The 22,857-nt window shown below is 38.6% G+C and overlaps 1 protein-coding gene across 1 annotated transcript; it reads right to left on the bottom strand.

The window, feature by feature from the left end:
- Positions 1-13,217: 13,217 nt before the first annotated feature.
- LOC105993450 (melanoma-associated antigen B16-like) lies at positions 13,218-17,376 on the bottom strand. The gene is made up of 3 exons (XM_013026721.1): positions 17,288-17,376; positions 16,159-16,235; positions 13,218-14,179 (listed from the first exon to the last, which is right to left on the bottom strand). Exons 1-3 carry the CDS (start codon positions 17,374-17,376, stop codon positions 13,218-13,220), a joined length of 1,128 nt encoding a protein of 375 aa, XP_012882175.1.
- Positions 17,377-22,857: the final 5,481 nt, after the last annotated feature.

Raw genomic sequence — 22,857 nt, 5'->3', positions numbered from 1 at the left:
GATGATTTCAAACCAGAAACCTTAGTTCTAAGCCTCCTGAGTAGTTAGGATTACAGTACCCACCAGTTAGCCACCAGTGCCTGTCCTGTTGATTATAAATTAAACCTCCATCAGTAATGGGAAAGGCCAAAGGCCATAGACATTACTGTACATCAAGAAGCTTTTGTTGCTTTACTAAGGTCTGTGGAATCTTTACAGGTTGGAAAATACTTTACTTAGAAACCAATCTTTGCTTAGGAAATATTAAAATCATTGAATTGTGCTACCTATTGTCTCACCACTTGCCCTATGAGAAAGAGGTTTACCTAATGTCTACTGATAACTATTCAAATATTGCGGCATGTGCACCCATTTGTAAGATAGTAGATATTTTCCTGTGTGAACATGTATTTCTATGAAAGGGAAAATTTCTATCATACTTATACTTTTTACATAAGTCTCTAATACCACTTGGTGTGTCTTCCACCAATAATGCTAGGAAACATTACATTCAGAAAATTTATAAGCCATATTAATGTAACTAAATATAGAATATTGTCTTGGATAAGCTATGATTTGGAAAAACTTGTTTAGTTTATTTCATTTAATTTTTCTGATTCAACAGATCTTGTTAGTATTGGTTTTCATGGTGACATTTCAATGAATGTAAACAATGAATTTTGAAAAAACTTCAATACCTTCAGTATATTTCCATTTCTCCCCTTACTCTTCCACTCATTTGGAAACAGCATTTGCTGTGTTTCATTTTATACTGTCTTTACACATGGAATATATTCATATACATATATGTGTGTGCATGTCTATGTCTATTTATGTTCCATATTTAGATCTTTTTCATTACATAGTATCCTCTCCTTTCCATAGTATCCTCAAACTTTCCATAGTATCCTCAGACTTCCCAAATGCTGATTCTCATCTTAGGCAGTCTTTCTTTTACATTCCTATCCCATTATCTTTACTACTGTCACCATAATCACCATTGCCTATGCCTCTACACTGGTGTATGTTCCAAAAATGAGAAAAAAGGTACAATTTTCCAAATGGCTAACATTCTATCATATTTTTCATGCTATAGTTCTTTATCCCTTTGATGCAGTTCAGGTCAGGTATAGTCTGGGGTCCTTTGTTTTATGGAATTCAAGGAGTTAAAGCAATGTATTAAAGTTTGTTTACTTGGAAAGTAAAGAAAAGCAAAGTATAGATTTTGTGGCAGGGAAGAGTCTCATGAGGATTTCTTTCGGAACATTATGTCCAGGATCTTTATGGGATTTTGAATCAGGGAATTGGTCATGTACTCCATACAACTCAGTGTATACACTGTCCTTGAGCCCATGTTTACTTGGGTTTATAATCATGCCTTCTTTATCAGCCCATGTGTTTGTTATGTGCTGTTCATGCCCTTGCAACTCCTTCTGGCTGGCTATGAAATTGTGCCTTCTTGTTAGTGAGACACTACATTATACCATACACCTTTACTGTAACAACTACTCACTTCTATTCCATACCTTTCCACACTGGTTGATGCCACAATTTGGCTATTGAGACAGATCTACAATATACATGACTATAGAGGCACATTCTTTTGTGTATTAATTTTCTCTTTTCTTTCAGGTATATTCTCAAGAATAGAACAGTGGGTTAATAAGGTAGGCCTATTTTTAGATATTTAAGAAACTATAAAGATTTCTATAGTGATTCAACTTCTTTATATTTCTATAATAGTGTATTCAGCTTTCTTTTTTCTCATATTCTTGTCATCATTTGTTATTTTTGGTTCCTTGATGATGTCCAAAATTATTGTGATGGGAGGAAATCTTCATATAGTATTGTTTTGAATTCCTTGTACATATGGTCAAGTTATGAACATTTCTTCATATATTTTATTGGATGTTTGCATTTCTTCTTCTGAGAAATGTGTTCATTTGGACATTTATTAATTGGATTATTTGTTTTATTCTTGTTCAGCTTTTTAATTTTTTTTGTAGATTCTGAATATTTATACTTTGCCCATCGAATAGTTGCTCAGATTTTCTCCCATACTGTGGGTGGTCTCAAATTTGATAATTGTTTCTTTTAATATGCAGAAACTATTTAATATGACACAGCCATGTTTATGCATTTTTAAATTGCTGGGCTGTTGGAATATTATTCAGAAAGTTATAATCTACTCCTGTATTTTTTGGAAATTTTCCTATGTTTATCTATGGTAGTTTTAAGGAAACAGGACTCACAGTAGCATATTTGCATCTGGCTTACTGGCATACTAAGTGCCCCAGTTCTGTGACTTGGCCTTTGATTCTTCCATGGCCTCTGTTAGCCAGGGTGTCTGTGACTATTAGTCCTGCCTAGTAGGTGACATTGCTCTATGGCTCCTTCATACAGGTACTCTTCCTTTGGGTGGCAGGGTCAGGGCCTACACGTCCCTACCAGAAAGCTAAACAATACAGTTGGAAGGACAATAGTTCCATTATTTTCAGAAGAAGCTGTAGGTAAACTGCAGCTGGTAGCAGGCTCCTAGGATATGAGCAAGGCCACTCAAGCTTCATCTTTCAGTGCCACCTGGAGATCTTCATGTCAGTTTTTTTTTCTCCATGATATGTTCCTCCTTCATCAAAACTTGTGCCTAATATCTTTTTCCCCTCAACACAGCCTTGGAGAGACAGAGAGACCATTTTTTCTCCCTGTGCTTCCTGGACAAGAATGGTATTTTCTTAGACAGCTTGTTTTTGTTTCATTGGCACAAAGCACCACAGTTAGTTGTTGCTTTTTTGGACATTCAGAGTTCCAAGCACACACATCAAAATCACATTCACAGCCATGTTCACAGAGAAGCAAGAGGCACTTGAGTCACCAATGAAGCAACTTCATAGCTCTTCCTTAACTGGTATATTGCTTTAAACTTATTTTTTATTGTCTTTACAAAGAGGTTTCAATTCTTATGCCAGTTAATGATGACAGTGCATCTTGATCATTGTGTCTTTTCTTTCATATTTCTACCTCATCTTTAAATTTAAGACACCATGATTCACCTCATTGCTCCTCTTCCTTCCCCCATGGGAACAAGTAGTGCTATAAACTCCTACCCACTAGGAAGACCTTGAATAAAGTTTCTTCTGCTTGATAGACTGTGTTTCTGAGAGCAAACAGGAGGAGCAGGAACACATGGCTTCTCCACGTGTGCCATGTTTCAAAAAACCCCTGAGGCTGTTGTCCTCTAGCAGTGGCCAGGTTTCTCTCAACCACTCAAAAGTAATGAAAGTAGAGAGCCTCTCAAGGGAAGGTTCACCAATCCCCCTAGTGGCTATCAGCCCCAAGTTGTCATTAAGGAGGCAAGATGTGCTCAGAGCACACTAGGATTGTCTCTTTCTAGCAAAGCTATCTTACTTACAATCTGATGGCAACTGCCCCTACACCTTTGGTACCCCAATGACTACCTCCTCATCACATATGCCCAGAGTATAGACAGTTTACATTCCCCACCAGATAACAGTACTGTTGGTAACCAGTGTGGCTGGACTGGCCACAGCAAACACATATACAGGTGCTAGAGAAGCTGTAGTCACTCCATTTTCAGTGTTGGCACTTCCTAAGGCAGAATCATACAACAATGGAGACTATACGGAAGAAAAGAAAATGAAACTAGAACTTGGTATCAGGATTAGCCATCTCTTATGGAACTTCATAGTTTAGGTAATATCTCTCTACATCTGTAACACAGATAACCATAAATGTTCTTAAATTTTTGTGCAATTAATACCTTAGCAAATGAGTCATTATCCCAGCACAATGGCCACTGATTTACAATGTAAGGGTCCTGGAAGAGGCTGTTATAGACAAAATATGCAAATTAATTCAATCATTTTCTAAAATTAACCTGTTTAGAAGTTGTAATAAGGAATGTAAAATCTGATGACCACATTTTGTGAGCCCCTGGATTTTTGTCATTCTCAGCATGGTATTATTCCATATACTGTTTTCTTTTTATACTCCAACATAATAGGAATACTTTACACGTGTGTGTGTGTGTGTGTGTGTGTGTGTGTGTGTGCATGCGCGAGTGTGTCTAAAAAGACTATTTTTCTCTAAGATAATGGAATTCCAATTGAATACGGTAATTTCTGGAATCACTAAAGGGAGAACTTTATAAAGTCCTCTACAAGAACAATCTGTCTTGTTCAGTTGTAGACTATAGACTTACTGTAACTTTGTGGCATTCCCTTTGTCCCAGCTGTAAAAAGTATTGAAATTTCACATTCCATCCACAAAATAAGACATTTCTTTATTAGGCTTAATCAAAACAGAAACACTGCTGGCAACCAGGGCTTATACATATAATCCTTGCTACTTAGGAGGCTGAAGATCACAGTTTTAAGACAGTCCATGCAAGTACAATCCACAAGACTCTTATGCTCTATCAACCACCAAAAAGCCAGAATTGAAGATGTGCCTCATACGATAGAGTGCTAACTTTGAGCAGAACTCAGGGACAGTGCTCAGACCTTGAGTACAAGCTCCAGGACACACACACACACACACACACACACACACACACACACACACACACACTCCCCTGAAACTTTCTGGGAAAGACACTGATAAAAGAAGGAATTAGGAATTTGTAATCTACAGACAGAAAATATATGCATTCCATAGTTGCCAAAGAGAGTGTTTCTTTTTCTTTTTCTTTTTTGGGTCCGGTCGTGGGGCCTGAACTCTGGGCTTGGGCACTGTCCCTCCACTCTTCAGCTCAAGGCTAGCACTCTACCACTTAGCCACAGCACCACTTCCAGATTTTTTTTTCTGTTTATGTGATGCTGAAGAATCGAACCCAGGGCCTCAAGCATGCAAGGCAAGCGCTCTACCACTGAGCCACCTTCCCAGCCCGAGATTGTTTCTTAAATAGAAAAGATTCCTAAAGTCAGCACTAAGAATAAAGAGCAAAATAAAAAATAGCATAAGAATTTAATATATATTTTACCATATACAACATATGGATGTCAATTATGCAGATAAACATACACTAAACATCATTATATAAGAAATGTAGCAGTGGGATTGGGAGGAAAAAACAGGAGAAAACATGGGAAGAGGTGACACTGTTCAAAAAGAAATGTACTCATTATCTTATTTATGTAACTGTACATCACCTTTACAATTAATAAAAAAATAAATGTAGCTTGGCACTGTTGGTTCATGCCTATAATCCTAGCTACTGAGGAGGCTGAGATCTAAGGATTTCTGTTTGAACCTAGCCTAGGGAAGGAAAGCCTTTGATACATTTATCTCCAATTAACCAGAAAAACAGAAGTGGTTATGTGGCTCAAAGTGGTAGAGCACTAGTCTTGAGTGCCAAAGGTCAGGGATAGTACTAGGCTCCAGTTCAAGCCCCATGATGAAAAAAATATATGAATTTAAAAAATGGTTCTGGGGGCTGGGATGTAGCTCAGTGGCAAAGCGCTTGCCTAGCAAGTGCAACGTCCTAGGTTCAATCCCCAGTACCAAAAAAAAGAAAAGACAAAAAAAATTGTTCCAGGTTCCACAACAGTAACAGAACTTCATGTTTTTCTGGTATTTTTTTTAATTTTTTCTTTTTATTAATAGAGTATGCCGGATGTCTAATTTTGTTCAGATAACTGCAGAACCTGGAAAAGCTGTTGTGGCTATTGATGGCTAATTTACTGCTATTACTGATATATACATATATATATATATATAATTTTAAAATATGAATTTAAACCACCATGAATCTCCATTATATACCCATTAGAATGTCCTCAAAATGAGGAGAAATGCTATGCTTTGGTGGATATATGGAGAAGCTGAAAAATCTTATTATATTGATTTTGGGAATGAATAGTGCCCTCACCCTCAAAAAATCATTTCAAATTTCTAAGAGAGTTTTCATAGACTTATTTTCCTTATCCTTACTGTATATTTCCTAGAGACATAGTCATTTCATTCTTTCCTCCCCCATTCTGAAATTGTTTTCCTTTCATCCTCCTTTTTCTACCCCTCCCTTTTCTCTTCCATCTTCACTGTCCTCCTCTCTCCTCTCCTTTTCCTTTCTCTTCATTTCTTTCTCTTTCTCCTTATTTCTCTGTCTCTCTGTCTCTGGCTATCTCTCCATTCTCTGTCACACACAGATACACACACAAACATATAAAAAAACCCTTCATATAAATATTATCATTTGTTTATTTGTATATGCCAGAATGTGGAATAAAATGACTGCAATCAGCTTCTGCATGGCAAAAGATATACCTAGCAAGATATAGATAAAGTCCACAGACTGGGAAAAGATCTTCTCTAGCCATACAACAGACAAGGGCCTCATGTCTAAAATATACATATAGCTCCAGAAATTAAATTCCCTAAAAGAAACCCCTAAAAAACAACCACCCCCATTAAAAAGTGGGCTAAAGATCTTAGGAGATACTTCTCTGAAGAGGAAATACAAATGGCTAAGAGACACATGAAGAAATTCTCAACATCTCTGGCTATAAAAATTAAAACAACACTGAGATTCCACCTTACACTAGTTAGAATGGCAATTATCAAGAAAATTAATAGCAACAGATGCTGGTGCAGATGTGGCCAACGGGGAACACTGTGACACTGTTGGTGAGAGTGCAAACCTATCCAACCAACTCTGGAAAGCAGTATGGTGGTTCCTCAAAAGACTAAACATAGAGCTCCCCTATGATCCAGCAACCCCACTTCTGGGCATTTACCCAAATGACCACAAATAAGGCCATACTAAAACTACCATCACAACCATGATCATTGCAGCATTATTTACCATAGCTAAGATATGGAACCAACTCAGATGCCCCTCAGTAGATAAATGGATAAAAAAATGTGGCATATATACACAACAGAGTTTTATGCTTCCATGAGAAAGAATGACATTTCCCCTTTTGTAAGGAAATGGAAAGACTTGGAAAAACTATATTAAGTGAAGTAAGCCAGACCCAAAGAAAAGTAGATTGCCTGATTTCCCTCATTTATAAGAACTAGAATATGCCTACAATATTCTTAATAGGGGATCCCAATAACACATTTGCTTCATGCATAGAACCATATATATTGAAGAGTATCAACATTAACTCCAATATATGGAAATAAGAGGTTATTACGAAGTCCTGTATGTAGTTTTCTTTCTTTTTATCCCTCATTTTTCTTAGTTTTTGGTAACATGTGTTTTGCATGTAAGATTGTTTGATATATGGAAGGGAAAGGGAATCACAGAAACAGCAGAACAAAGGATGAACCAATGCAACAGTGATACTTGACAATATGTGGGATAAGAACCTTACAACTTGTGGGGCTGGGGAATAGAGAGGGGTAAGTGGGAGTTAATGAAGGATGTGATAACAATGATTAAAGTCAAATGTACTCATTACCTTACTTATGTAACTGTAACCCCTTTGCTCTTCATCTTTTCAATTAAAACAAAAGAAAATGAAAGAACTGAAGTCCATGTAATAACATACTGTGCCATTATGGAAAAGATTATTGAGTGGTCCATGAAATAATTCTAATCAAAGTCAAGCTCATTGTGCCAAATAAAAAATCATTACAGGTAGCATGGCCTACTTTAATATTCCATTTCTATAAAAAAAACTGGAAGGAAGCTGGGCACCACTGGCTCATGCCTGTAATCCTAGCTACTCAGGAAGCTGAGACTGAGGATCACTGTTTGAAGCCAGCCTGAGTATGAAAGTCCTTGAGAGTCTTATCTCCAATTAACCACTAGATAATAAGAAGTAGTGATGTGGCTCAAAGTGGTAGAGCACTAGCCTTGAGAGAAAAAGGTCAGGGATAGTGCCCAAGTCCTGAGTTCAAAACCCAGGCCCACCACCACCACCAAACAAAAAACTGAAAATTAAAAAAATCATATATGCCTGTGTGTGTTAGCCACAGTCTTAGTATCTTAATTTTAGTCTGCAAGTTTGATTGGTTCTTTTAGGATATTAGTATATATTGGCCATTTAGATTTACTTATGAATTGTACAACATCAAATTCTAATGACAATGGAAAAGCAAAGACTAATATTACTCACTTGTTTTGAATAATTAATATTATACATATCATAGGCAGACAGAACGATCATGATAATTTTGCAGTTATACTTTAGAAACATATGATCTTTATATTTTCTATTAAATGTGTGAAAAAGATGAGTTCTAGAAATGTGAATATGAAATAATTCTGCTTGGAAATGAGAGATTCCCTCTCTGTCAATAGTGAGAGCTATTATTATGACCTTTTATAACTAATACTGTGCATGGTAATGTAGTCTCCCCCATAATCCCTGGAAGGACAGAAAGAAATGTGGATTGGTATTTGTATTTTCTCTTGCAATTATATAATAGTTGTTCAATAGAAAGCAATTTAAAAATCATTAGGAAGGTGGGAAATTTCCCTTTCATAGAAATACCTGGACTACCCAGAAGAATATCTACTACATACAAATGGGTGAACATACCTCAATATATACACATTTAGAAACAGCCAGCATTTTCTCCTGGGGCAAGTCATGAGAAAATATGCAGATAAAGGAGATGGATTATTTCAATCTTTCTTAAGCAAAGATAAGAGGTCTTCATAATTTTTCCCCACCTGGAAGGACTCACAGGATTGTAGGAAAGTTTTTTGTTATACAGTGATTTTCATGGCCTTTACTGATGAAGGAGATTTAATAAATGATTAAAAAAAAGTATACTCACTCTTGGCTCATGCTTTTAATCCTGACTACAAAGCAGGCTGAGATATGTGGTTCATGGTTAAGAAAAGCTCAGGCTGGAAATTCTGTGAAACTCTTATCTCTACCTAACCACTTAAAGGCCAGAAGTGGAGGTATGGCTCAAGTGGTAGAGTGTTAAACTTTAACCTAAAATCTAAGGGGCAATGCCGAGACTGTGAGTTCAATCCCAAATACTGCCACACAAGAAATAACCAGTTTTATGCAATATTCAGCATTTCACAATTTCATATGACTAAAAGTTTTGCTCTTGCTTACTTTGTAAATATAAATTTACAAGGAAGATACTTTAATTTTTTAAATAAATATGAATTCCGATTGTCTAAAGACTTCAGTTGAGAATGCCACCTCCACTGATTCTGTGCTACTAATCTCAGGAAATTTTTATGTTTATTTCTTGCAATGACTTGAATCTAGTATGTATAAAATAGTTTGTGCACTGTGATGAATCACATTGTTAAAGTCACTCATAAGCCCAAAGTCACAAATTGGGGATCATTTTCAAAAAAATTAAACTAATGAAAATTCCACCTGAAATATCAAAGTGACTTCAAAACCACCTCTGCCACCCCAAGATTCTATCAAATTGACAAATGTTATAGCAAATGAGATTATACTCACCAGTTCCCTGGAAGAATATTTTCTGGTAGTAGCAATGATCAGCAAGGAAGTGAGGCCTAAATTTCCCTATCAATTTTCCCTAACACCTCCAGCATATGTTGTTATCAGAAGAGTAAAGACATAAGAAATGGACAGCCAAGGGGTTGGAATGATCTATTTTAGGAGCAGGGCAGATGATTCCGCAATATTTATCCAGTGGGGACAAGGTGCCACCTTCAGAAGAGGATGAAGTGAAGCTCAGAAGGTCAGTTCCTTCTTCAGAAAAGGGAGTATAGTGTAAGAATTCAGGAAAGGATACCAAAATACCACAAGAATTCCATTTTGCATCAGTCTAGACACCCTAGCAGAATCAGCTTGGAAGGAACCTGCAGCAATGGGAAGAATGCCAGGTAAATTAAGTTCTTAGCTGTCTCTTAATTCATGCTTTTAGCTTATGGTAGTCCTCCTTAACAAAGATGTTTTACTTCGTTTTTTTTTTAAGGTCTGAGACTGGGACTCAAACCCAGTACCTGACACTTTTGCTCACTGGCTAGCACTCTACCAACTGAACCACACCTCCAACTCCAACATGTGTGTTTTATTCCAATGCTAACACAGTTCTCTTTATATCCTGAGTAGCATTAGGAGTAATAAGAGAAATGATACAAGAGATAATCTGAGTGAAAAAAAGAATTTCATGAGCTGTAGATGAATGCAAAGAAGAGGTCTAGTCACTGATTAATATATCTAAAGTTTAATGTGCTTTAATAAATCCTAACCTTTGGGATTATTTTTAAATGTTTAGTAAATTTAACGAATATGGGAAATACATGAGAATTTTAGGACTATTTAATAAATAGCATTTTTGCTCTGATTAAATTAATCCCATTTCCCTCACCAATCACTTATCTATATGTTATCTTATTTCAGTATTTCTCAGAAAACAAATGTGTCTAGCTAAATAAATTTCTGAATTAATATTTCTCAGCAAGTAAAACTGTGTATTTCATCAATGGTTGTTTATTAAAATTGGTTTAAGGTTGTCTATTCTAGCCCATTTAATTCAGATACTATAGAAATTTTCCAACTTTCCCCTTTTTATTCATAGCACCATCATCAAATGTTTTCTCTTGTGAGTTGCTTGAAAATTTACCTTGAAAACATCCTATTGAAATTTTCTATGTAATTGGGTACTTGATCTAGGAAATGGCAATTTCATTACTGCCTTACTGGGTTCTAGTACCTAATCTCAAAGGAAATTCCCACTTGTTTTCTGAAAACTCCTAAGAAATGACATATAAACCATTTCGTTTAGTTCAAACTATGGCAGCACATAACTTTAATACAGAACTTGGTTGGTAAAGGTAGGTAGCTTGTGAATTTGAGGTTAACTAGAGAGACAAAATGAATTCCAGGCCAGCTTGAGCTGCAAAGTTATAACCTGTTTCAATAACAGAAAACAAACCAAACCAAGTAACCAGCCACACAAAGAAAACATTGTTCATTAATGAATTTCACAGGGGTAAAAACAGGGACTATGCTGCAGTGCTACAAGTAGCATATAAGCAACAAGTATGAAGATTCAGCAATTTCCCCACTCAAGGCTTTTGGGTCTAAAACCTGAAAGAATCATTTTTGGCATTCATGGATTCAGTATCATCTGATCCAACAAGTAGCTTTAATAAAACTTAATTTCAGTGAAGAACCTAAAATTTCTGAAAGAACCCTAATTGGCATAGTTGAAAAATGCTAATAGCCACTTGAGGTAGCTCAATCCTATAAACCCTGCTACCTGGAAAATGGAGATTGGAAGTCAGAGTTATGGGCAGCCAGGGAAGCAGATTACAAAACCCCCATCTCAAAGGTTGGGTGCAGTAGGATAAGTATGTTTTCCCAGGGATAGGGAAGTACAATGGCTACATGGAGTGGTGGGTGCCTCTCATGTCCAGTGCTTGGAAGAGCACAACTTGAAGTTGAAGTTCAAGCTTTCTTGGGCATAAAGTGGGATCCTAGCTTGACAAAAATCAATGCAAAAGAGGGCTGGAGTCATGGCTCAAGGGATAAATGCCTACCTACCTGGGACTAGATCCTGAATACAACATCAAATACTACCAAAAAATTAACTGCTAAATAAAAACCATGTAGGTGGAAAATTTGTATGTACTTCTTGTCCTAATCATGTCTTTTTAAATATCTTAATAGGCAGATGGTCCATTGCAGAGCTGTGACTCTAGCCTATTTTGCTTTGGGTATTTTTAAAACCTGGGATATGCCTCAACTATGACCTTTTTATTTCATGCTTCCCATGTTAGCTTTGAATACTGGTACCACTGTGTCCAGTTAAGCCTTGAGAAGGGAGCTCTCATGAACTTTTTCCATGTTCTCGTCTCAAACAGAATCTCCTCAAAACAGACTCCTGGGTGGGAATGTATGATAAGCCACCTCTAAATTTTTTGAATTGCTTAGGCTTCATTTTGTTTTGTTTTGTTTTATATGTATGCTAGTATGAGGGCCTGAACTCAGGCCCTGAACACTATCTTTTTCCACCCAAGGCTGACTCTCCACCACTTCTACCTCAGATTACTTCTTTTTTTTTTGTGGTTAATTGGAGAGAAGAGTCCACAGTCTTTCCTGCCTGGGATGGCTTCCCACCACAGACTTTAGAACTAGGCCTCCTGAGTAGCTAGGATAGAAACCTGAACCACATTTGATTAGCTTTTTAAAATTCCTTTATCTATCAGTGAAAGGCTTCCCCAAGAAAATAACTTGGACACATGGTCACATACAAAGGAAAAGGAACGTAATTCTAGTAACCTGACAGGATTACCTCCAGGACTGAGAGTAGCAGCCAGAGGAGACTAAAAGCACAGACATGCAGGGTCAAGTTCCTGTGAACTGTGTGGGACATGAGTGACTTGAGTATGGGGGGGACCCCATTGTGGTCAGGCTAAGATTTATGGTAGCAGCTGCATGAGCAGGAAATTACTTAGGGGGAATTTGTTGTTACCATTTATGGTTGTAGCTGCACAAAGGAGATACTGCTTCAAGGGGCAAGCTGCCATTATCAAAGGCCCTGTGTCAGCGTATTTTGGGGAAGAGCTGCACTTTAATGCAAGGCCTAAGAGAACAGAGTGTCTCCTGAGATGGAGGAGATCACCCTATCAGAGGATACTATCATAGTTCCCTGTAAGAATGTTATATCTAAGATACAATGTCCATATCCTTTTAATCTTACCTTTACCAGTACGAACACAGTGCTTTATAACTCAGGTACAAAATTAGTAATGTGTGAAAAATGAATTGAGATGGTAATCTAATTTATTAAGATTTGCTCTTTATTCACAAAATGAACCATAAAAGACAATTTATAATTCACACTTTAGAGAATACACCAACATGAATCACACAGCTAAAAACTGAATCAAATAGATAACATTCTATTTCTTTCTATGACATCAAAGATCTTAAAGCTGAAACAAATGGGCATACAAATGCCATGTTATTTTTACATCAAGTTCAAACAATGAATGAATGAATCTTTTAGTTTGCTTCAAAAAAACAATTTGCATTACAATACTAAACTTATTTGAAAGTTTGAGACTTAGATGGTAATGACTTCTATTAAAATTCAGAGCATTTCAAAACACAAATGTGAAAGGTACACTGTCATACATAAAATATCAGAAATGTAAGTATAGGTATGTTCTGCTATGGTCTACGTTCTTTAAACACTAACATCTCTCATGGAACAACACTTGAAGAAGCTACCCCTACTTAGGTGTGGGGAAATTTGGTGGCCATGGTACTGGAACTTTCAGTGGCCACAGAACTGGAGCCAGCACGGACTGACATTCAGGTGTGGGCTCTCTCTTGTTCATCAATCAAAGCCTCTTCATAGAGAGATGGGAAATCAGTAGGATCAGTCCCATAAACCTTGGCCATATAATCAAGGACTTTCATCTTGGTGGTTTCAGCATAGGCTCTTGGGCCCCACAGGAGCTCATACTTCTCAGGATGACTATCAGGTCCCTTCTGGCACTCCAGGTACCCTTCCTTCACAAATTCATCTGTGAAGAGCTGCTTGGCATTGCCAAAGATGAAGTGCTTCTTGCGACAACAGATCCCTGTCTGCTTCATCACTTGCCAGATGTGCTCTTCAGTGGCACGGTGGCCCTTCATGAAGATCACCCCCAGAACAAACATCAGTAGGCCGATCTTGGGAATGCCCAATTCTCCACACTGCATCCCATCATAGGTGAAGCCTTGTTTCATGATGACACCATAGCAGTGGTTGGTGGCATCCACTTCCTTCACTTCCAGGCCAAAGATAACCTCAAGGCGTATACAAGCTTTCTTGAGGATTGCAGAAAACAGGGCCTCATGCTCTCTAATGACAAACTTCACCATATCTGCCTTGCTTATTGGCTCTTTCCGTTGGTAATAGAGCAGCAGGATATTCATCAAGAAAGACACTTTCTTATCCAGAAGACCCTCTAAAGTAGATGGGTTAGACTCTTCTTCGCTACTGGAGCTGTCATCACATTCACCTCCACAGGCAGCATGAATGCCACTGGAAGAGAGGCTAGCAGTACGAGGACCCCTAGGATTACTGGGGGCCTCAACAACAGGAACCAACTGCATATTACTTGGCACCACAGGACTGGGGGAGGACAGTGTTTCCTCCACAGCCTGGGAGCCCTGGGCAGCCTCTTGGCCCTGGGGCTCATGGCCTTTGTCATGAGAACACTGTGGGAGCTCCTTATCATGGGGCATGATGACTTTGTGTGGAAAGGAGGTCGGGAGAGGTAGAATCCCTGCCAAAGGGATAAAAGGAACATGTGAGATTGCTGGAGGATAGTAAATTCACTTGCCATGCTTCTGATACCGTCCTCTGTCAAAGCATTTCTACAGTGTGTTCTAAAGCCCCATAGGTCTCCTATCAACCTGGTTTCTACAGGCCTTAAGACAGGAATGAGGATATAAGTATCTTTCTGAATATATTATCATACAACTCAATAGGCACATTGTAAGGGCTCTGGAATCAGAGTCTCATTTGTGCTCTGTGTCATCTGCCTCATTTTTTCTGAACAAAGCAGTTTTCCTCTTATGACCACAAATCTCATCAACTTTGACAATGGCAGGGACAATGCCATCTTTTCTTCTATAATGCAAAGCTCTCCACAAATTCCAAGTACCTAAGTTACTGAAGAGAACTGCCATATTCCCTCTTTTGTTTCATTCTTCTGGAGATTCACAAAGGTGAAAACAAAAGCTTAATTCCCAGGGACATTTGTAAGTTGCTATTAGTTATTTCATGATCCTTGTTTTGAATACAGGCAGGAGATTGGAACCCTCTGTTCATGAACTTTTACATGTACAAAAAAGTTTCTACCTTTTGCATGCCACAGAGAACATAGTTTGGTTTTACTTGCCATTTAAAGCCTTACTAATACCCTCCAAATGAGAACAGTAATACATGACTTCACACTGTGATACCTGATCATTTCCAGTGGGAAACCTGTCAGCTTTAGCTCCCATAAAACTTGCCTGGGTTGACATGGGGCCAGACTCTTTAACTGTGCTCATTTATTCCACAACCCTTTTCTACAATCACAAAAAAAATTCTTGACATAACTGAGAGTTACACGAAGGCCTTTTTCTATTTACCACACTGTTATTACAGTGTGGAGTTTCCTTTTATCTAGGGCAGGCATGTCACTTCACCCTCACTCAGGAACATACACCTGTCTCTTGTCAGAATCTTCTCTCGTGTACAGAACTGATATCTGACAGTGTCACACAAGTCAAGAACACATATGGCAAAATCTTCAGGAAGAAGATTGAAAACTTGTCTGGAGATCCCTAGGAATGTTTCCTAGGGCCAAAACGTCCTCAGGGAATTTAGTGACCCTATATACTATGTAGATTCCTTTCAATCATTAGTCTGCATCACCGTAGAGTCTCCTGATAATTCCTTAGCATAGATTTCACTGCCTTTTATATGTCCTTTAGAGACCAAGTATACTACCTCTGCTTTCACTATATTTGATGTCAGTATAACTTGTGGAGGAGATGGGGAAAAACCAGTTGTTTAAGGATACAGGTGGACCTGTTGCAACAATGAGAAGTACAAGTTGTCATGTCCAAAACGAGCTTTACAACGTCGGTGCAGGGGGGGGGGAAGGAGAAGGATTGGGATTGGGGGGGAGGGGGAAGGCTGGGAAGGGATGTGAAGGGTAAACAAAGGAGGAGGCTGCAATGCTTGGTAAGAAATGTACGCATTATCCTGCCCATGTAATTGTAACTCCTCTGTACAGTACGTTCACAAATAAAATAAAATTAAATTAAAAAAAAAGAATACTATGTACGCAGGATGCCAGTGAGAATTCTGGCTATCTTTTGTTGAGTCTCTGAGGGTATGACTGCAGAAGCAGAAACGTTTTGGGGTGTCCTCTCTACACTTAAATCAGATGAACAATCCTTTGCTTAGTCAAGTTGGGCACCAAGGCTGTTTATATTGCTCTTTCCTTCTGCTGACTTGATCTCATTGTCTACACACTCCCTCTTAGCATTGTTAACACTCCTTTCTGCTAGTATCCTGACATCTTGCTTCTGGCCTGATAACCTCTATATTAAATACGCATTCTATTGAGCAACAAAATGACTAGAAGGATTTTATATATATATATATATATATATATATATACCAACATCTCAGTAACATAAACATAGGTGACTGCATTCAATCACTTGTGTTCTCAGATGAGTGTTTCCTTCACTAATTTTTTCTTACCCTGAAGTCCAGATGAACTTGGGAATTTGCTCTCAAATGATCTTTCCTCAGTCTCCCAGCTCCAAATCCCCACCAGCCTGGAAAAAGAAAAGAGAGGACATGATGGTAGAAGACCAGTGCATACCTGCTCCAGAAGATTCCCAGAACTTACCGATGAGGCAGGGACCGGACCCACAAGGAGCTGTTAGGCAGAATGCAGCCTGAACACTCTTCTGTTTGTGTCCTTCAATCCTCACAAGCCCAAGATTTAACTCCCAGCCCAGAATTTAGCATTTGCAACAATATATCCTTTCTAGAAAACACAGTGGAGTCATCAGTGGGTGTGTCTACTGGTTTTTCCCCCCTCCGGTTCTCCCAAAGTTTTCATATAATTTATGAGAATGTACTTGTAATTTTCCCTTCCTCTACATAATTCAATACATCTGTAAAACAGGCTAAAAACTGCATATCTCTGAGATGTTAGAAGAGGAAAAATATTTACAGCCTGACAGACCTTCTATGCTGCTTCTAATGATGACAAGATGGCAAGGGCTTATTGGATCCTCCTTTGTCATTCTTTACTCTCATTGAACTGTGCCAAACAGACTATATGAGGCCAAGTTCTCTCCATTCCAAGGACAGAAGTAAAATTCACCATTTCCACCCTCTACCACATCTAAGAGGAATCAAATAGATTTGCCATATTTATGGTAGGGGCCAAAGTTCCCATACTTCTTCACAGGACTCTTCTGTCTACTCGCCATTTCTACCCTGCTTCTGCCCCTATCCCTCCAGCATGCCCACCACACTGCCACCACTGCTGTCAGCACAGCCACCACTGACACTGCTGCAGCCACCCCACCTCTCCCTACTACACCTTAGAAGCATCAACTACAAGTGCCATATTTATTCTGTCTGCAAACTTTGCAGTATTTCTTCATGGATCATTGTCTTTTTCCATTCCCCATTTCCACAATGCTGGTGCCCCCTAATCTGCCCCCCTCCCATGCTGCCACTGCCTCCATAGCCGCTGTGCCACCATATTTATGCCGCTGCAGAACTTCGCCATACTCTTCAGGAGACATTTTCCTGAGGAAGACTCGGTCTGGGCATGTCCCCCCCCCTCACACAAAGCCTCTGCCTCCGCCACAACGCGGCCCCGGGCCCGGCCCCGGGAGGTAGCGCGGCCACAACCTCCCAGCCCCACACCCGCGGCCCGACACGCGGCACCGGCGCCATGTTCATTTGCGGCCTTGCTCCATGTTGGACCCCAAGGCCCCCTCTGAGGCCTGAGACCCCTTCCGCACCCCGAGGCCCCTCCGTCCTCATTACAGCCTTATCTTAGCATTGGGCCGCACCTGCGGCGGCTCCTGCTGTGCTCTGGTGGGAATTCACGAGGCGCAAGTCAGAGCCTCACAGGGAGTCTCTTGCTGCTTGCTTGCTGCCGCGGCAGCTCCCCACGCCCAGCCAGCATCCGGGGATCCCTGCCTGGGGTTACGCATGCCTGACTGCAAGGGCACATGTGTTGTGCGCATGCTCCTGAGGAATTGCTTAGGGGCGGAGTTGGAGGCGGAGTTGGGGGCAGAGTTGGGGCTCTTGTGGTTGGAGAATTCCTCTGATGTTCTTTAGTTCGAGAATGAATTGCTCTCCCACCAAGCACTGGAATTCTCCTTGATCCTTCAGTCTATCGTGTTCCTTTCCTCAGTCCGTATTCATAGGGACCCCTATTTCCGCTGTTTCATCTTTGTATGACTGTGTCTTTCTAGCCTAGGGCTTGAACTCAGGGTCTGGGTGCTGCTTTTTACTTTTTTCAAGTCTAATGTTCTATCACTTCAACCACTGCTCTACTTCCTGCTTTTTGCTGGTTAAAGGGAGATAAGAGTTTCATGGATATTTTTGCATGGGCTAGCTTTGAACCTCCATTCTCAGTTCTCAGCTTCCTGAGTAATTAAAATTACTGTCCTCAGCCACCAGTGTCCAATCAGTTCTTTTCTCTTTTATTTATGAAGTGTGTGTAATACATTCTCCAACTTTCAGCATAATTAATTTACATGATCAGTTTTCTTACATTTTTTTAGCTTTCTTACTTTTAATGTAAGGGCTACAAAACTTAGGATTGTGTCTTTCTCTAAGTCTTGATGTTTGACCTATCCCAGATGGGTCAAACCACCCATTCCAGAAGACCACAGGGACACAATCAAGTATAAGAAAAGGAGTTTATTTGCCAGCCCAGGCTGACAAGGCCATCTCCTACACAGGACAGGGAGAAATGGTGCTTATCCTTTGTTCAGGATCAAATTTATAGTCAGGGGGTTAGGGGCGGGAAGTATGGGAAATCCTCTTCGTGCATGTGCAGATGAACACCAAAGAGGGAACATAATTGGTGTGGGGTTTTCTGACTGTTAACACCTACAGTTAGGCAGCCTTCTCTGATATAGCTGGGGACTAGGGGTAAAATATGGCTCCTGGAAGTGAAGAGAGTAGAACGGCCAGGCTGAAGGCCAGCTGCAGATAGGTCTGGCCAGATTAACTGGTTTTATGGGAGAGGCTGAGGACCAGAGATAGAGGGCATGCTAACAGACTGGGATGTATTAGGGCCGGGTTGGTAGTAACAAACATAGGTGAGGGGAAATCAGAGAAAAACCATGGTCTTCCTTAGCCAGACGTAGTATCTTATTCTGGTTTTCTTCTAAATTTTAATTTTCATTCATGGAAGACACCAAGTGTAATGGCACTCTGATTCTCTAAATCCTTTATATAGTATATTCAAGTATCATAGGATGATGACTATTATCTTTTCTATTTTCATATATATTATTTACTTAGGTAGTCTTTTCCCTTGTCCTTATTTTTGAGATCAGTTTTCAATAGTGGAGCAAATGGACTCAGTTCTTGAGTTCTCCGTAACTGTTTTTTTTTCACTCTAGTGAAATGCATTTTGACTATTTAAATGGAGTGTTCTTCAAGTAGTCGAGTGTCATCCTTGATTGAAAAAGCTAAAGGAAAGTGAGCAGGCCCTGAATTCAAACCCCAATACAGGTACTCTCCTCCCCAATAAAACATTTTTATTCATTCCTAATTCTTATAATTTCAACCCAGAAAAAATTTTGCTTTTGCTTTTTTTGTAATTACAAAATTACAGGGAAAATTAGATATTTAATTTTTTGAAACAAGTGTGAATCCCAATCATCTAAAGAGCTAAGCAGTGCATTCTACTCCTGTGGATTCTATATATCTATTCTCAGGAAACCCTCTCATACTTACTTTTGGAAACTCCTTGAAGCTGATATTTATAAAATACTCTATGCACTGTGTTCAGTCATATAGGCATGTTAATTTATATGCCATTAGTCACAAATCAAGGATCATTTTCAAAATTACAATAATGAAAATTCCACTGAAAATTACCACAGTGGCTTCAAAACTGCTTCTGATACTTCAGAAATCTATGAAACTAACAAATATATCAAACAAGATAATATTCACCAATTCCCTGTAAAAATATTTTCTGGAAATTTTAGATATGACCAGCAAGGAAGTGAGACCTAAATTGCCCTATCAAATTTACCTCCCATCTGGAGATCATGTTGTTATCAGAGGAGTAAAGACAGAAGGAATGGACAGCATATATAGTTTTACTGTCCTTGCTGTTCTAATGGAGTTTGAGTGTTTTATATCAGGAGCAGGACAGGTGATTCTGCACTACTTGTTGCAATGAGAGCAAGATGCAGCCTTCAGAGGACAATGCAAAAAAAAAATTCACCAGGCTGGGTTCCTGTTCAGAAAAGAAAGCATATTGGAAAAGCCTAGGGAAGGATGTCAAAATACCACAAGAATTCCACATTACATAAGTCTTCCGCTCTCTAGGCAGAGTGTGTTTTCAAAGAATCCTGCACCAATTGGAAGAGCTCTAAGTAAATGAAGTTCACAAATGCCCCCTTAATTTGTGCTATTATCTATTTTAGACTTCCTTTCTAAAGATGTTTCACTGTCAATGGTGACATATTTCTTTTTATATTCTGAGAGGCATTAGGAACAAGTAAAAGAGACTCTGGGTAAGAAGAATGGAATTGAGCTAGAGGAATGCAAAAGAGCAGTCTAGTATTAGATGGCTGGCAGATGTTTTAATCCATCCTAACTTGGAGGATTATTCTAACATGTTTACTGAATATAATTGAAATGAAAAATACATAGGAAACTTATTGTAGGACTACTTAATAAATAACTTTTTGCTCTGAGTAGCTTAATTCCATATCCATTAACCCTCACCTCTAAATATGTTGTCTAAATCCAGTGTTTCACAGAAAACAAAATGTGTTTAGTTTTGGAATTTCCAAAAACAATCCTTCAGTAAGTAAAACCATATAAAATATTTCAATAGTTGCTCATTAATTTGGGATTAGAGTTGCTTTCTTCAACAAATTTAATTCACACAATACAAATTTAAAATTTGTCATGCACTGCTGCCTTTAAATGTAAGATTTACTTTTTTCACTCTTAGCACAGACATCAAATATTCTCTCTTGTTCATTGTTTGAAAATTTACCTTGAAATTCTCCTAATGAAATTTTCTGTGCAATGAACTATATACTAGTTTTTCTAGAAAATGATAGTTTCACTACTGCCCTATTGGATTTTAGTCCCTAATCTCATAGAAATGGCATGCTTCTATTTGAAAACTTGGGAGATTCATGCATAAACTATTTAGTTTAGTTCAATATGTGGTGGTCCACACATGTAATTCCAGGATGTGGGAAATGAAGGCAGGTGGTTTGTGAACTTGAGGCTAACTGGGGGAACAAAGTGAATTGAAGGCCAGACTGGGCTACAAAGGGATATTGTTTCAAAAAAGAAATCAAATCAAATCAAACAAAATTTAGACACCAAGAATGCATTATTCATTGTTGAATTGCACAGGAGTCAAACGGGAGAACATGTTGCATTGTTACAAGCAACAAGCTATCAGCAAGTAATAGCTATCAGCAATTTCCCAGCTCAAGGATTCTGGGTTGAAACTTTGGGATAAACAGTTGGGTATTCAAGTCCACAGTCATATCTGACCTAGAAAGTAACTTATTATAAAAGTAAATTCCAGTCAAGAACTTGAAATTTCCAGAAGCCCCCAAAGACCATGGTTCCTAAGTACTTATCTAAAAAGTGGATATTGGCGGTCACAGTGTGAGTCCAGCCTGGGAAGGAATTAGTTCATGAAATTCCGTTCAATAGTTGGGTGCATTGGTACATGTCTGTTTATCAGCAGTAGGTAAGTTCAATGGGTATGTGCAGTGGAAAGTGTGTCCCATGCTCAGTGGTTTGAGGAGGCACAAGAAGATGGCAGCTTGGTCTGTCCTGGGTATATAGTATTATACTTGCTGGAACACAACCAATGCAAAAAGTCGCTAGAGGCATGGCTCACGTGGTACAATGTTTTTCTATTCAGAAATAAGACCTGTTTTCAATACTAAGTACTAAATTTTTTTTAAACTAATGTTTGAGGGAGGAGGTGGATTAAAATATTGAAGGGGTTGACTTTGATCCAAATACACTCTATTCATATATTTCATGAAAGGCAACACCTTTGTACAACTACTTAAAGAAAATACTTAATATATTTTTTGGGGGGGGTTCAGTCGTGGGGCTTGAACTCTGGGCCTGGGCACTGTCCCTCAGCTTTTCAGCTTAAGGCTAGCATTCTACCACTTGAGCCACAGTGCCACTTCCGGTTTTTTTCTTTTTGCTTATGTGGTGCTGAGGAATCGAACCCAGGGCTTCATGCATGCAAGGCAAGCGCTCTAACACTGAGCCACCTTCCCAGCCCCCTTAAAAATATTAATATGAAAAAATGATAAGAACCTCTCAAATTATCCTACTGTTAAATTCTTTTTACAATTGTGCCTATAATGAGGTTTGATTTGATAGGTGGTTTGTTGTTGACTTGAGACTCCAGCCATTTTTCTTTGGTTATTTTTGAGACAGAATCTGTACTTTTGTCTGGAATATTCCTGAACTATGAGCATCTGCTTATATTCCTTCCACAACAGATGTGAAGATACACGCAAACCACTGTGGGCAGCTATAGCTTGAGAAATCACTAATGTTGAAAAAATATAAGTAATGAGAATGTGATCTAATTTATTAAGATTTGCTTTTTATTCACAATGAACCATGAAAGACATTTTATAATTCACACTTTACAGAATATGACAAAATGAATAACACAGCTAAAAACTGAATCAAATAGATAACTTTATATTTCTTTCTATGGCATCAAAGATCTTAAGCAGAAATTTTCCCAATTTCCAAACAAATGGGCATACAAATGCCATGTTATTTTACATCAAGTTCAAACAATGAATGAATGAATCTTTTAGTTTGCTTCAAAAAACAATTTGCATTACAGTACTGCATCAGATAGAGTATGACATGTCAGACTAAACTTAGTTGATAGTGTTAGACTTAGTAATGACTTCCATTAAAATTTAGAGCAATTCAAAATACAAATGTAAAAGATACACTATCAGATATGTCATAGTTGTATAAAACATGAGAAATTTAAGTATGGTATATTCTGCTATGGTCTATGTTCTTTGAACACTAACATCTCTCATGGAACAACACTTGAAGAAGCTACCCCTACTTAACTTAGGTATGGGGAAATTTGGTGGCCATGGTACTGGAACTTTCAGTGGCCACAGAACTGGAGCCAGCATGGACTGACAT

Source organism: Dipodomys ordii, unplaced genomic scaffold (genome assembly GCF_000151885.1).
Source record: "Dipodomys ordii isolate 6190 unplaced genomic scaffold, Dord_2.0 Scaffold96, whole genome shotgun sequence".
NCBI classification, from domain to species: domain Eukaryota; kingdom Metazoa; phylum Chordata; class Mammalia; order Rodentia; family Heteromyidae; genus Dipodomys; species Dipodomys ordii.
This window is presented reverse-complemented; position numbering and strand designations above follow the sequence as displayed.

What these genes read in the sequence shown, in the direction of transcription:
- LOC105993450 (XM_013026721.1), bottom strand. Translation starts at nt 17,376, where the DNA reads ATGGCGCCGGTGCCGCGTGTCGGGCCGCGGGTGTGGGGCTGGGAGGTT. An exon ending in GCCGGGCCCGGGGCCGCGTT is followed by an intron (nt 16,236 to 17,287) that starts GTGGCGGAGGCA and finishes TTCTTTTTCCAG; the next exon opens with GCTGGTGGGGATTTGGAGCT. An exon ending in AAGTTCATCTGGACTTCAGG is followed by an intron (nt 14,180 to 16,158) that starts GTAAGAAAAAAT and finishes TCCCTTTGGCAG; the next exon opens with GGATTCTACCTCTCCCGACC.